The sequence below is a fragment of the Arvicanthis niloticus genome, chromosome 12 (genome assembly GCF_011762505.2).
Source record: "Arvicanthis niloticus isolate mArvNil1 chromosome 12, mArvNil1.pat.X, whole genome shotgun sequence".
Taxonomy (NCBI): Eukaryota; Metazoa; Chordata; class Mammalia; order Rodentia; family Muridae; genus Arvicanthis; species Arvicanthis niloticus.
The window spans coordinates 1435001-1449542 of record NC_047669.1 but is presented as its reverse complement, the minus strand read 5'-3'; the positions used below and the strand labels follow the sequence as shown (position 1 = coordinate 1449542).

Here is a 14542-nt window from a genome sequence, read left to right as displayed (position 1 = left end):
AGATTCTGTTCATATTGTTTTAAGAACCTTTTTGGTATTAGGTTTCCATTCCACCCCTCAATTAGCACTTAGTGTTAGTTTCCTCCTTACTCCCCTCTGACCTTCCCCTCCCTGCCTGACTTCTCATTCCAGTCTATGTGCCCTCAACCACCATCTACCCATAACTATATATTCTATCTCCTCTACCTAGGGCAATCCTTCCCTTCCCTAGTTCCTCTGTAGTTATACACTTGTAGCCTACTTATCAAGGACTTAGGAGGTAACATCCAGATACAAGCTATATGTAATTGACAACTGCTCGCAAAGAAAAAATTAGTTATTGCCAATGGAATGTCACTAGGTATATCAACCACACTTCAGGATAAGTTCCCATGACAGCAGTAGAGGGTCAAGATAGAATCAACTTGATTCTATTTTTTTAGACTTTTTGTCTCATACTGCTTTGTTTGGGCATTTTATGTTTTATGGTTTGTAAGTATTTTTAGTGGATATATTTTTTCTTTAAAAATTCTGTTTTATTTTTTGTTGTTGCTTATTTCTTTTATAAATAGAGAAAAATAAAGGGTGTACTGCTGGGTGGGTGGGAAGCGGAAGGATCTGGGAGGAGTTGGAGTGGAAACTGGGATCAGTGTATTTTGTATGAAAAAAATTTTAAAAAAAGATATTATAGAAAAAGAAAAGACTAACAACTAGCTAGTTGTAGAAATAGCTGAAAAATACTTCTCTAAATTTTAAAAAGGAAACAATGACCAAGCCATGAAAAACAATTTTTTAACTATTTTAAAAAAATTGAAACAGATTTAGAATGAAGACATTTCACTTTTAGAAAAATGTTCTCTTAGACTATTGAATGGTTGGTTATTCAAAGGAACCAGAATAAAACCTACATGATCTACTATTGTTTAAACCTTCCAGCTACTCCAGATTATCTCTTCAGATTCACCACTCCATCCCATTGTGGACAGTAAGGGCTCTACCATGTAGTAATCTTCTGGGAGGGCTCTACAAGCCCTTCTCTTACATAGTGCACTTGGAACTCCTCCTTAAGGACCCTACAGGCCCATCCCTGGAATCACTCTGAGCATTTCAAGATGTCAGAACTTTGTCTGCCTTATCTGTAGTACCCAGAACAGTGGTGCTGGGCTGTCTTAAATACTTAAACTAGTGATGTCAAAAGGTGCAATTTTAGAACACATCCAAGGCAGTTTTCTCCTTACACATTAAGTTTGGCTTCAGTAAGCAAAATTTCAGGCACCAAAAAACCCCTCCACAATTAGAAAAAAAAATAATAATTTAAAAACTTACCATGTTTACGTATAAAATTGAGAAACTCCTCAATTTCTGCTAAAGTCTGTACAGACTGTAACTTGGAAAGTCTACTTCTATACAGGAGGACATCAATACTAGAATAATTCTAGAAAAAAGGAAGTCAGGCTTGTTATAAAGGCAATTTACAACTTAAAATTTTGAATACAGTTTTAAAAAGCCACTACCCTATAAATGTAAAAATCATTCAGTGTATTTCAGAGTACTTAACAATTAGGCCTTGGAAACAATTATTAATTTAACTATATCAGTAAGATCAGTGCAGTCTGGCTATTATGGTCCTTATTCTGTCATCTATGACCTTTTTTTTTTGTTGTTTTTTTTTTTTGTTTTTTTGGTTTTTTTGGTTTTGTTTTTTCGAGACAGGGTTTCTCTGTAAAGCCTTGGCTATCCTGGAACTCACTCTGTAGACCAGGCTGGCCTCAAACTCAGAAATCCGCCTGCCTCTGCCTCCCAAGTGCTGGGATTAAAGGAGTGCGCCACCACCGCCAGGCATCTATGACCTATTTTCCTAGTAAGGATCCACTCCAGGCCTATTTACATAGTAGCCAAATGAGTCACAAGTTATGTTCCTAATCTGCATTAAATTTTAAAAGTCGTAGTATCTTATAATGCAAAATTATGAACCAGAGAAGCCAGGTTTTTTAAAATTTATCTTAGTGTGTGTGAGTGAGTATGGATGCATGCCAGGTACAAGTCAGAGGACCTTGGGTGTCAGTCTTCTCCCTCCTCTCTTGGCTGTTGTACACACCAGGTTGAGGAACTGTCCTAGTTTGCTCCTTTGTTGTGACACTAAATACCACACCCAAAAACAACTTGGGGAGGGAAGGATTTACCTGTTTTACAGGTTACAGTTTTATCACTAAAGGAAGCCAAGGAACTCAAAGCAGGTACTTAGAGGCAGGTACTGAGGCAGAGACCACAAAAGAGTAAATACTGCTTAGTGGCTTGCTTCCCATAGTACATTCAGCTTTCTTTCTTTTTCTTTTTTGTGAATGATTTCTTTTTTATTTTTTATGTGCATTTGTGTTTGGCTTGCATGTATGTCTGTGTGAGGGTGTCAGATCCCCTGGAACTGGAGTTACAGACAGTTGTGAGCTGCCAGTGGACGCTGGGAATTGAATCCCCCTGATTCAGCTTGCTGTCTTAAACAACTGGGAACCACCTGCCCAGGCTGGTTACCAGCTGGTAGGCCAGGCCTTCCCACATCAATCACCAATTTAAAAAATGCCCCACAGATATGCCCAAGACCAATCTGATGGGGGCAAATTCCTCAATTGAGATTCCCTCTAACCAGCACATGAAGTGAGCTTCTAGTGACGCTCCATCTCCTATTTCTTCAAAAGCAAGCTGCGGTTACAGATACTGTATCTATGTCTAGTTTTACATGGCTCCTGGGGATCTGATCTGGGTCCCTGTGTTAATATGTACCTTCTCCACTGAGCCATCTCTCTAGCCTTTCTAGTCAGTTTACTAATTTACTTTAAAATGATAAAAAAAAACCAATAAATGTCTATGTTTCTATAATTAATGTTGGCAGACTCTTAGTCATTCAGTCCAACCCACAACTGTGAGAACAAAGAAGAAGAAAGGGCAGAAAATGAATAGGGCATGTGATCTGATTTCCCAGTCAAATTCTGCAGTGTTAAACCTTACATTACTTTTAACTAGTTCTTTCAGAGTAAATGGAATGCATTTTAAAACAAATATTAACCTCCCTGGTATGACCACATGAAGAATATTTTGTATTCTCTAATACTATCATTGAGTAGTTGTCTAATACTCTTGAGATGTCATACTGCATTGGGGCCACCCAGAGAGATTGGATCAGTCTATGCATTTATTCATAAATCAAGTAAACTTCTATACAACTATTCCACAGAGAAAATTCTACATTGCACAGTGTGAGAAAGATTAAACTAAAGAAATAACAAAAAGTACAACATTTACAACAGTGGGGAAAAAAAGATTGAGATGAAGGATGAAGAACACTGTTCGAAGAATCTGAAGGAAGAACAGGTACTATGAGAGTACACGGACATTTCTGCTTGATGGTGGTGGTGGTGGGTGTGAAAGAGAGAGAGAGAAGACACACAGAGAGAGACAGAGAGAGAGAGAGAGAGAGAGAGAGAGAAAGAGGGGGGGATGTTCATGTGAGGGGGGAGAGAGACAAAGAGATTAAAGTAATCTAAAGTAAAACACTTAAAACCATTATAAAAACAGCATAGATTGGGCAGTGGTGGTGCACGCCTTTAATCCCAGAACTTGGGAGGCAGAGGCAGGCGGATTTCTGAGTTTGAGGCCAGCCTGGTCTGCAGAGCGAGTTCCAGGATAGCCAGGGCTACACAGAGAAACCCTGTCTCAAAAAACAAACAAACAACAACAACAACAACAACAAACAGTATATATTATATAGATCTATCTGCCTTACTTGCATGAAAATCTGAATGCCATTTTTAATGTAGTATGTGGCTCTGTCAATATCATCCTGCAAGATGTAAAGAAGACTCAGCTCTTGACTATACTGAAGCTCCAGGACCACCTGCTGCAGCTCCTTGTGCATGGCTTCATCCACAAATGTTAGCAGAGACTGGTTGCCTTCTCCTTGAAGCAGGAGCTTCAGTTTGCTGCGGATCACATATGGCAGATACGTCTCCTGCAGAACAGCAACAGTCAACTCTTCACTTCAAAAACCAATATGGGTGAATGCAATTAGTTTGCATATGACTATCTTTGGAGTAATGTTACAGCTCATATACTCTGTCAGGCTGGAAGGAAGTTTGGAGCAATAAACTTTTATTAAACCAGGAGAAGAAAGTCATGCAGAAGGAAAAACTTTCATACGACAAATATGCATAAATTCACATAAATTCATACATACATATTCATATACCTCTGTGCAAACAAGTTGGGCCTAGCTATATACTTACCTCATAATTACATACTTATACACACACGTCCATACTTATATTTGTGTATGAAGCAAAAGAACAAGTGCCAGTGCAGAAAGAACTCACTCATTCTGGATGAAAAATGAGCTACAGTCTTTATTGCAGTGAGAAAGAAAAAGCATCTACCCTTTGATTGCTAAATGAATTAAACCCAAGTCTGTAAGAAACAAGCTTTGTCCGTTTTTAAGACTAAGTTGCCTTCCAGTTAAGAAAAGACCTGTTCTGTCCCATGGTAAGAGCCTGCCTGTTCTTTCTGCTCTTTCTGAAGCTTCTTCTTTGTCCCTCTTTCTCTCTGCATTCTGTGTATTGCTTTCTTAATTTCTACGTTGGGCTACTCTGCTGTCCTCCTTCTAATCTTGCTTTCTCCTGATATGATGTGATAATCCTCTGCAATGTATTCTTTCTTAGGTTTTTTACGTTTTCTAGGGGAATAATTTTTCTAAGCAACCTTATTTTTTTATAAAAGTTCACTGAAAGTTAAAACATAAATTCAAATCATAAACTGAATTAAGAAGTTTACAACAGAAAAGTTTACATATGCATTCACATACATACATGTCATTCATAATGCATTTATTGTCTGTCACTAGCTTGACAGGGTCATTGAAAGTTTAAAACCATATTTTTTGTGACTAAGTTATCATTGAAGTTTTGTATAGATAAACCTAGTCAATTTTTTATCTTCTGTCTTTGCACCTATAATAAACTGCTAGTTCCCCTTTTATAACCTTTGGTTAATTGTTTTATAACCTCTTGGAATGTGTTCTAAGTTGTAGATGCCTGCTTTCAATCTCAGAAGCAACTAATTCATGACACCTAAAGACAAACAAAGTTCTCATTGGAGTTTTAATATCAGAGAGGACTTAACAGCAGTCCTACTATAAAGGGCTTAATAATTACTAGTATTATTTTAGGAATTTTTATAGAAACAACATTAAGAATTAAGAAACCGTCTATTTGTCTATATAGCTTCACTACAAGACAGAACATCTTCACTATTCTGCAGATCTGCTCAAAAGGTTGGGCTAGTGCCTAGTGATTGTTATATATATTTATAATAATAACGGGGAAAACATATTAATAGCAGAAATCTTTTCTCAAATGTAATCCCTTTGGCTTTGCCTAGAACAGCAAATCCATTATGCCTCACAGACCATGGTGGAACCATCTCAGGAAGATCACCTGCGAGTTTTTTAGCTTCTCCTAGATGGTTCCTAGCAGATGTGGATTATTTACTAATTACAAAATACATAGGTTGTTCTGTAGAAGAATGGGATCTACTTGAAGTTGAAAGACTCTGTGGATACTGCACACAAACTGAGGACTAAAGCACAGGAAAGTAGCAGCATGGATGCAGAAGGAGTTGTAATGGTCTCCTTTGGTGGCCACAATGCATCTTCTTAGCAGCACAAGCAACAACAGGAAATGTTCTTCCATGTGGTCATAGCATAGAGGCAAATACCTACTGTAAAACACATCCCACTTATTTTGAGGTAGCTAAACAGTGATGTGAAACTTAACACCATAGAGTTTGAATACTGACATGCTTCAAACTACTATCTCAATCTTGAGAAATTTTAGTTTTATTAACTGGGAAACACATGACCATTTAAAATATTTATTTCAGCTACTGAAAAATAATTCTACCCACCTGGTAAAATGGTTCACTCCACATTTTACTTAGGTCAAGAGAGTTCTCACTGCTTATATTGACTGTAGAACAGTACTCAAGTCCTTTCCATTCAGAGAGGTTATTGTAACAATCAAGGGATGCCAGCTCCCAAAACTCCTTCTCAGCTTCTGTAGGTTCACCATCTATCCACTCCAGTTTATTTAAAGCCTGCAGAAAAAAAAAGTTAGGATTATTTTATGGAGTTGACATAACATAGATGAAAATACATGCTTTAAAAGGGATTACTATAACATATATACTAAAGATAATCACTTCAGATTTATGGCAAAATGAGAGAAATGGGATTAATAATCAAAATAACAGTGAATGGAAAAAAAAAAAAAAAACCAAACAAACAAACAAGGGGTCTGGAGAGATGGCTCAGTGGTTAAGAGCACTGACTGCTCTTCCAGAGGTCCTGAGTTCAATTCCCAGCAACCACATGGTGGCTCACAACCATCTGTAATGGGATCTGATGCACTCTTCTAGTGTGTGTCTGAAGATATTGATGGTGTATTTATATACATAAAATAAATAATTCTACAAACAAAACCAAAAGGACCCTTGTAGTAGTAAGTGAGGCCGAGCATGGTGGCACACACCTTTAACCCTAGAACTCAGGAGGTAAAGGTAGGCAGATCTCTGTGAGTTCTAGGACAGCCAGGAGACCTTTGAAGTTAGTTTAAAAAAAAAAAAAGAAAAAACAAGCCAAACAAAAAAAGACCCCAATGAGAAGAAAGTCTTCTCACCAAGAAATTTACCAAAAGGCAATCAAATGATGCAAAATTTGCTTTAAGACTATGCATTATTTACTACCTAACAAGGTCTTTGGAAAAGCAAAGCTAAGGAGATTTATAGACTACTACAGGTTCCAAAGTTGAGATCACTCACTTAATAGTCCTATAGGCTACAGATCTTAAAGTTCGATCTTTTGTCAACTTGTAGTAAAAACATACAAAACCAACTTATAGTCATAATCAAAGTCTATTTTACTTTATCATACTTTTTCTAAGAGAAAGAAATCGAACTAAAACAGAAATTTTAAAATAATAGCAATCACAGAAATACTTGGAACTTATGAACTGCTTTTCTTCTTTCAATGTTTCTTAAAAGGAGCAAGATACAATAACAATTATGTCACAAGTGGTTATTATAAATTACATTTAACACTAAAGCTAACAGTTCTTTTTTACATGAACAGAGCCAAGGTGGTTAAGCAACTGATATATTTGCCAGAGATTGATTTTACCTCATTATACAACTTAGCAGCTTGAAAATAATCACTTCTGGCTTCTGCTAATAGTGCCTTCTGAGTGTCATGCTTTGTTCCTAACTCACTGCTAAAAATGCCACGGAGGACATCATACTCCCCAATTGATCGATAGAGTCTGAAAAAAAAAAGTTCAGATCACCAAATAAAGTATTTACACAATTTTCATTAATCTTGAATGAAGATGTCACACAAATGACATATAAGTAATATTTTGTTGGAAATATAAAATTTAATGATTCTGAAATTTCCTTATAAGTTTTACTTCTTTAACTAACCCCAAAGCCCAAATTGTTTTAATGTGCATTTGAACAGAAAATTTAGAAAGCTGGGTGGTAAGTGGGTCACTAATTTAAGAGCAGACTATGAGACCCTGTCTAAAAAGTAAACCTGTAAGTATGAAAGTTCATAATGTATAAGGCTTCTGCAAGTGGTCTATCTGGAGTTTCTATCTAGCCCCAAAGAAAAGCCAGAAGCAAGTAATACCTCTCACCCTGTCCATGTTTTAGTCTGTATTGTAGGGACTATACTTTAGTCACTAAAATTTCCCTTATAGCCTTAATACTTTTAGAGCCCTCACTCATCTTTTCTTCTCAATAAAAATCTGGCTTGCCCAGCATAGTGGTAATTGTCTGTAATCAACACCAGAAAAGTGAGGCCCAGATAAAGAGTTCTATGCAAACCTGACTACATAGCAAACTTACAAACAAGATTTTATCACTATAAAATTCTCAAGTTAGTGTTTTTAAAGTTTTGTTTCCTTCTTCTTGCAAGTTTCTTTTCAAATCCAAACCTATATGCCACCTTTTCCTGACTATAGTTACCAGACCAGACACACAAGAACTTCTTCCTCCCTCCTCCTCCTGCTTTCTGGTTTACTTTCTGATACTGAATCTCTCATTAGTCAAACAAGCTTTGCTTGGGAAAGTTGGTAAATGCGTGTAATCTCAGTTCTCGGGTGGTTGAGGCAGGAGGGTTGTAAGGTCAAGGCTGGCGTAGGGTTATACAGTAAGCTCAAGGCCAGTCTGAACAAGACCTAGTTTCCATAGGCATGGGGATGGGTGTGGAGAGAAGAGGTGGAAATTAAAGCTCAGGCTTGAATTTAGTGGAAAAGTGTTTGCCTAATTTCTTTATAGGGTCTTGGATTTTTTACGAAGTACCAAGGAAAGGGAAAAAAGGTCTATGAACAGCAAGTTGTACAGAACCTGTATAAATCATGAACCCACTAAATCTAAACTAGGTCAAATTGAATATGTATGGTTCTGTTACAGCCCAGATTCTAGAGATCAAAGGTCAGAGGTAGGGGTGGGTACATGGGTGTTGAACAGCAGCAGTTCATAGTCAGAAGTTGAAAACAGAAGAGATATTATGTACAAGAACAAAAAGAAATCCCTATATATAACCTACCCTGTTTCTCAGGTACCTAGATGTTTATCAGAACTTAATCAAAATGATGACCATAATACAACAAGAAAAGACAAAACTATTTAATAAAGTTAGAAACAAGTGTGTCAAATTTAAGCTTGTAAAGTTATATGTTCTATATCTATCAATCGACTCATCAATCTATCCACCTACCTATCTTCCCCCCCCCCCCCACCTACCTGTTACTGGGGATTGAAGTGGAAGCAAAGAACTCAAGCATACCAGGTTCTGCAATGGAGATAAATCCTTATCTAGTCCTTCCTCTGCCCCATGACTCATACTTCAAAACAGGGTATAGCCTCAACTGGCCTTGAACTAAAAGATCACCTGCCTCAGCCTCCTACATGCTAGGCTTACACGTGTCTCATAATTGCCATGTCCATTTGTGTGTGTGTGTGTGACACAAGGTGTCAATCATACATTTGAAGCTGTGGGAGGTATAAAGAGGCTCCTGACAGGAAGTCTTCTCTGGCTTATCCTGGCCATTTCCCTTTTCAGCACTCTCTGTCTTACTTCATGTTTTGGTTAACTACTTTTATAAGCATATATATTTTCTATAGAATTCATTTTTTTTTTTTTTTTTTGCAGTATCAGGGATTAAACTGAAAGGACAATAAAAACCCCATTTGTCTCCATCTAAGGACTGGGTCTGATTTCAAAAAAAGGTTGTAAGGTACCAGCTCCAGGAACAGACCCTAAGTCCCAGAAACTAGGCCATAGAACACCAGCTCCAGGGACAGACCATAAAATTCAGAACAAGATCATAAAACCCCCTCCCAAAGAACTGCCTGGGGATAATCACAAAAATTGAGGAAATATCTTGTCTCCAAATGGTGGCATCTGAGCTGGGCAGCCCTAGTTCATCATGTATGTGGGCATGAATGGCATAGGCATGCAGATCACTGACCACCTGTGAACCCCTAGCACCCACCAATGAAAGTTTAGATGACCTAACCCTGTAAGGCCTGCGAAACTTTGTGTGAGGTTGCATTTTGGAGAACGCTTGATTCCCCAATGCTAGATATTTCTGCAGAATAAACAGTCTTTATCTTTGAGTATTATCTGAGTCTGAGGTCTTCTTCAGTGATTTTTGAACCTTTAGAGAACCTATGAACTCACACATGCCAAGCAAGTGCTGTACCACTCACTAAGATACAACACTGAGACCCTTAGTTTTTAGTCTGTGATTAATGTCTAATTTGTTTTACTTCTTCTGTACCTCGCATGGTGCTTTACAAAGTCACAGTGCAAATTAAAACACTGATAATGAAGGTGAAAGGTAAGTAAGCTGATTTTCTCACTTAGAGACTAAAGACCTAAGAGCTGACCAACTGTTTTAAAACTTTTATCTTATTTATTGTGTGTGTGTGTATGTGTGTGTGTGTGTGTGTGTGTGCATGTGTATGTTTGTGTGTTTGTGGGTGGGGGGTAAGTATGTGGAAACAACTGTGAGGAGTTGGCTCTCTCTCTCAAAAGTGGGCTCTGGGGATTGAACTGCAGTTAGTAGGTTTGTGTATCAAGTGCCTTTACCCACTGAGCCACCTTGAAGGCCCTCTAAATTCTGACTTACATCCTTCTCAGGATTAGGCTGGGCTTTCGATGCTAAAACAAAGAATCAGACATGTACAACCATATACTACAAAGCATAATTTGTATTTCTAGGCAAAGCAATAAAATTATCAGGAGCCATTAGAAACTGTGCATTACAGGGTTACTCAATGGTTTTTCTTTTGGGAAAATATTCCTTTTCATGGCCATTCTTGACACATGGACTAAAAATCTCAGCCTGAAATGTTTTTATTAGCTCATTAAATTATTTTTATTTGTGTATGTGCCTGTGTGTCTATCTGTCTATCTGCCTGTTGGCCAGAAGAGTACCCAAACTTGAATCTTCTCTGAAATCAAGTTCTTCTAACCACTGAGCCATCTCTCTAGTCTCTTTACCGGTTTATATTTTCATAAAATAAAAGCAAATTTTTACTGTGCTACTTTGACTGAGTTACTGTTCATCCAAGAATGGTCGACTCCAAACTTACTTAGCAAGTTCCATCCACCGGAGAACGTCGGGAGGCAAGCAAGTCTTGCCCCGGAATCGTTTGGTGGGTGGTTCCTTGGGCACTAGGTGGAGTAGGGCCTCTTCCAGAAGACGGATACCTCCAGGCTGCTGTAGACTGGCCAGGCATGCCACTCGAACTGCGGCTGGGTCAAGTGTCAGTAAGTCTGGGTGTTGGCAACTTATTTCCTATAAAACCACATATAGTTGGTTAGCATATAGAATTTGAATGACATCATTATAAAATGATTATTTCACTTTATTAAAAATAAAAAAAACAACTTTGACTTATATGCGGTCAAAGTGTATATATATATATATATATATGCAGTGATATCATAAAAGTGTATGGCGTCTGTGCAATTCTATTAGCAAAATTCTTAGCAACATTCAATTTTTGCAAAGGGAAAAAACACCTCTTTATTTTCAATCCAAACATTAATTTATATCAAGAAAAACACTGACAAGAAAAAAACTGCATCTTTAATTTTAAATGTTAAAATTAAAGATGCAGTTTTCAACCATATAGACCCTCTTTCATATATCTAAGTAACCGCAATTTAAAAGAATATTTATACATTTAGCTTTAGTTGTTAAGAAAAGCAGCTGAAGAACAGATTTTATATTTATTTACCCAAAAGTGGGTATATTGACTTGCCTACAATTCTCTGCAAACAAGTTTCCTATCAAGAGGATAACTCACTTAAAAAGATGACTTCATGAGTTATTACCTATAAACATCAAAATAATAAATAACCTCAAGTCATTATCCAGAAGTATGTTCACTGTGATAGTGTTCCAAACAGACTGCTGTTCAAATGTGCATCTCTGCATGTGCGTCTGCACTTATGTAGCACCCTAAGAACGAAGTCTCAAGTTCCCCTCAATGTTGTAACACTGTCCACGTGGCTGCCAAGACTGAAGATCAAAACTGAAGACTATTAATTCTTCAAAGCAATCAAATAAAAATGTCTGTCATCCTTACAAAGGGAGACTAGTACAAAAAAGAAAGCTCAAATAAAATTGTATTTCAGTCAATAACTTTCTATGCTTAAGGCATAGAAAATATTCATATGCTGCTAATACCCAAAAGTTATTTAATAGAATTTAGGGCTTACTCATCAGGAAGAAAATCATTGGAAATTGTATTTCCTGGTATTGGAAATTTCCAATGCTAGTATGGTCATAGCTATTAGAAAAAAAGATCTAGGCTGGGGCAGACTTCTAGCTGTCTGCTCCTGTGAAGACTCCATAATCCAGACCCATCCTAGAGGATCTGCTGCACTCAGAGCAGTTCCTAAGAACCCTTCCCCACAACCAGAAGTCGAACAGCAGCAGCCTGGAGCCCGGCTCACTCAGAACCCATCACCCACCAAAACCTTGCCCTATGAATACCACTCCCCTTCCGCACCTTCTGCCTGGTCCTTTCTGCTGGGGCAGACTCCTAGCTGTCTGCTCCCATTAAGACAACCATATCCTGACCAGTTGGCACAGGTTCATTACAGTCTGAGCCAGTGCCCTGAGCAGACCTTGGGTGCTAGCTCTGCAAGCAATCCTACAACACCCAGAGGAAGGTAGACTCCCAGGAACTCTAACACATCCAGGGACATAGGATCTTAGGAGCTTGGTCACACTAGGTTTTCAAGATTCCAGAGACAGCCTGACTCCCAGGAGTTCTTCCACCCAGGATCTCAGGATCACAGAGACTCTGAGGAGTTCTGACACAAGCAATAACAGGAGAGTCAGGCTCCAGTCAGAGACAGTGAGTGCAGGTAGCATTAGAGATAACCAGATGGCGAAAGGCTAGCATAAGAACAAAAGCAAGAGAAACCAAGGTTACTTGGTATCATCAGAACCCAATTCTCCTATCATAGCAAGTCCTGAATACCCCCATGACATCAGAAAAGCAAGATTAAGATTTAAAATCACTTCTCATGATGATGATAGAGGACTTTAAGAAGGACATAAATAACTCCAAGAAATACAGGAGAACGCAGGTAAACAGGTAGAAGCCCTTAAAGAGGAAACACAAAAATCCCTTAAAGAATTACAAGACAACACAACTAAACAGATGAAGGAATTGAACAAAACCATCCAGGACATAAAAAGGAAAGTAGAAACAGTAAAGAAATCAAAAAGGGAAACCATGCTGGAGATAGAAAACCTAGGAAAGAGATCAGGAGTCATAGATGTAAGCATCACCAACAGAATACAAGAGGTAGAAGAGAGACTCTCAGGTGCAGAAGATAACATAGAAAACATTGACACAACTGTCAAAGAAAAACAAAATGCAAAAAGCTCCTAATAAACATCCACCTAAAGTTATGTTCAGCATTCTCAGTCATCAGGGAAATGCAAATCAAAACAACCCTGAGATACCACCTCACACCAGTCAGAAGGGCTAAGATCAAAAACTCAGGTGATAGCAGGTGCTGTCGAGGATTCAGAGAAAGAGGAACACTCCTCCATTGTTGGTGGGATTGCAAAATGGTACAACCACTATGGAAAGCAATCTGGTGGTTCCTCAGAAAATTGGACATACCTGAGGACCCAGCTATACCACTCCTGGGCAAAACCCAAAAGATTCTCCAACATATAACAAGGACACATATTCCACTATGTTCATAGCAGCCTTATTTATAATAACCAGAAGCTGGGAAAGAATCCAAATGTCCTTCAACAGAGGAATGGATACAGAAAATGTGGTACATTTACACAATGGAGCACTATTCAGCTATTAAAAACAATGAATTCAAGAAATTCTTAGGCAAATGGATGGAACTAGAAAATATCATCCTGAGTGAGGTAACAAAAGAACACACATGGTATGCACTCACTGATAAGTGGATATTAGCCCAAAAGCTTACAGTACCCAGGATACAACTCACAGACCACATGAAGCTCATGAAGGAGGAAGACCAAAGTATGAGCGCTTCAGTCCTTCTTAGAAGGAGTAACAAAATACTCATGGGAGCAAATATGGAGACAAAGTGTGGAGCAGAGACTAAAGGAGGGGCTGTCTGAAGACTGCCCCACCTGGGGATCCATGCCATGTGCAGTCACCAAAGGCAGACACTGCTGTGGATACCAGAAAGTGCATGCTGACAGGAGCCTGATATAGCTGTCTCCTTAGAGGCTCTGCCAGAGCCCGACATATACAGAGGCAGATGCTCACAGCTAACCATGGAACTGATTATGGGGTTCCCAATGGAGCAGTTAGAGAGAGGAGTAAAGGAGCTGAAGGAGTTTATGGCACCATGGGTAGAGCAACAATACCAACCAACTGGAGCGCTCAGGGTCTAAACCACCAGCCTAGGAACACACATGGGGAGACTCATGGCTCCAGCTGTATATGTAATAGAGGATGGCCTTGTTAGGCATAGGTGGGAGGAGGTCCTTGGTCCCGTGAAGGCTGGATGCCACAGTGTGGGGGAATTGGAGGGCAGGGAGGCAGGAGTGGGTAGGTGGGTGAGGGCAGGAGGAGGGAAGATGGGATAGGTGTGTGTGCGGGGGGTGGGGGTGGGGATGGAGAAAGCGGATAACATTTGAAATGTAAATAAATGAAACATCCAATAAAAAAAATAAAGAAAGAAAAAAGACCTACTACTGCCACTTTGCTAGTCAAGCATAATTCCTTACTATATTCTAAATCGTATCCTTATAGCCACAGGTAAGTATAGCTACCACCCCTCATGAAAGAAGCTTCTCTTTACAGAAAATGGAGACCATCACAGAAAACCACAACTGGACACAATTCAGAAGTCAACAGATGGTGGGGAAACCCAGTACCAACTGATATACATATATCACAAATCCTCCATGGTTCAGGAACATTCCTGAAGAAA

The 14542-nt window shown here is 38.7% G+C and overlaps 1 protein-coding gene across 3 annotated transcripts in view; it reads right to left on the bottom strand.

The window, feature by feature from the left end:
• Positions 1-14542, bottom strand: part of Prkdc (protein kinase, DNA-activated, catalytic subunit) — a 190736-nt gene that overhangs the window by 48026 nt on the left and 128168 nt on the right. For all 3 annotated transcript variants that reach the window (XM_076942501.1, XM_076942500.1, XM_034515287.2), the window contains exons 63-67: positions 10681-10886; positions 7199-7337; positions 5929-6117; positions 3758-3982; positions 1306-1414 (exon numbers count right to left, since the gene is read on the bottom strand). In XM_076942501.1, coding sequence (XP_076798616.1) covers positions 1306-1414; positions 3758-3982; positions 5929-6117; positions 7199-7337; positions 10681-10886 — 868 coding nt within the window. The remainder of the gene's footprint in view (positions 1-1305; positions 1415-3757; positions 3983-5928; positions 6118-7198; positions 7338-10680; positions 10887-14542) is intronic.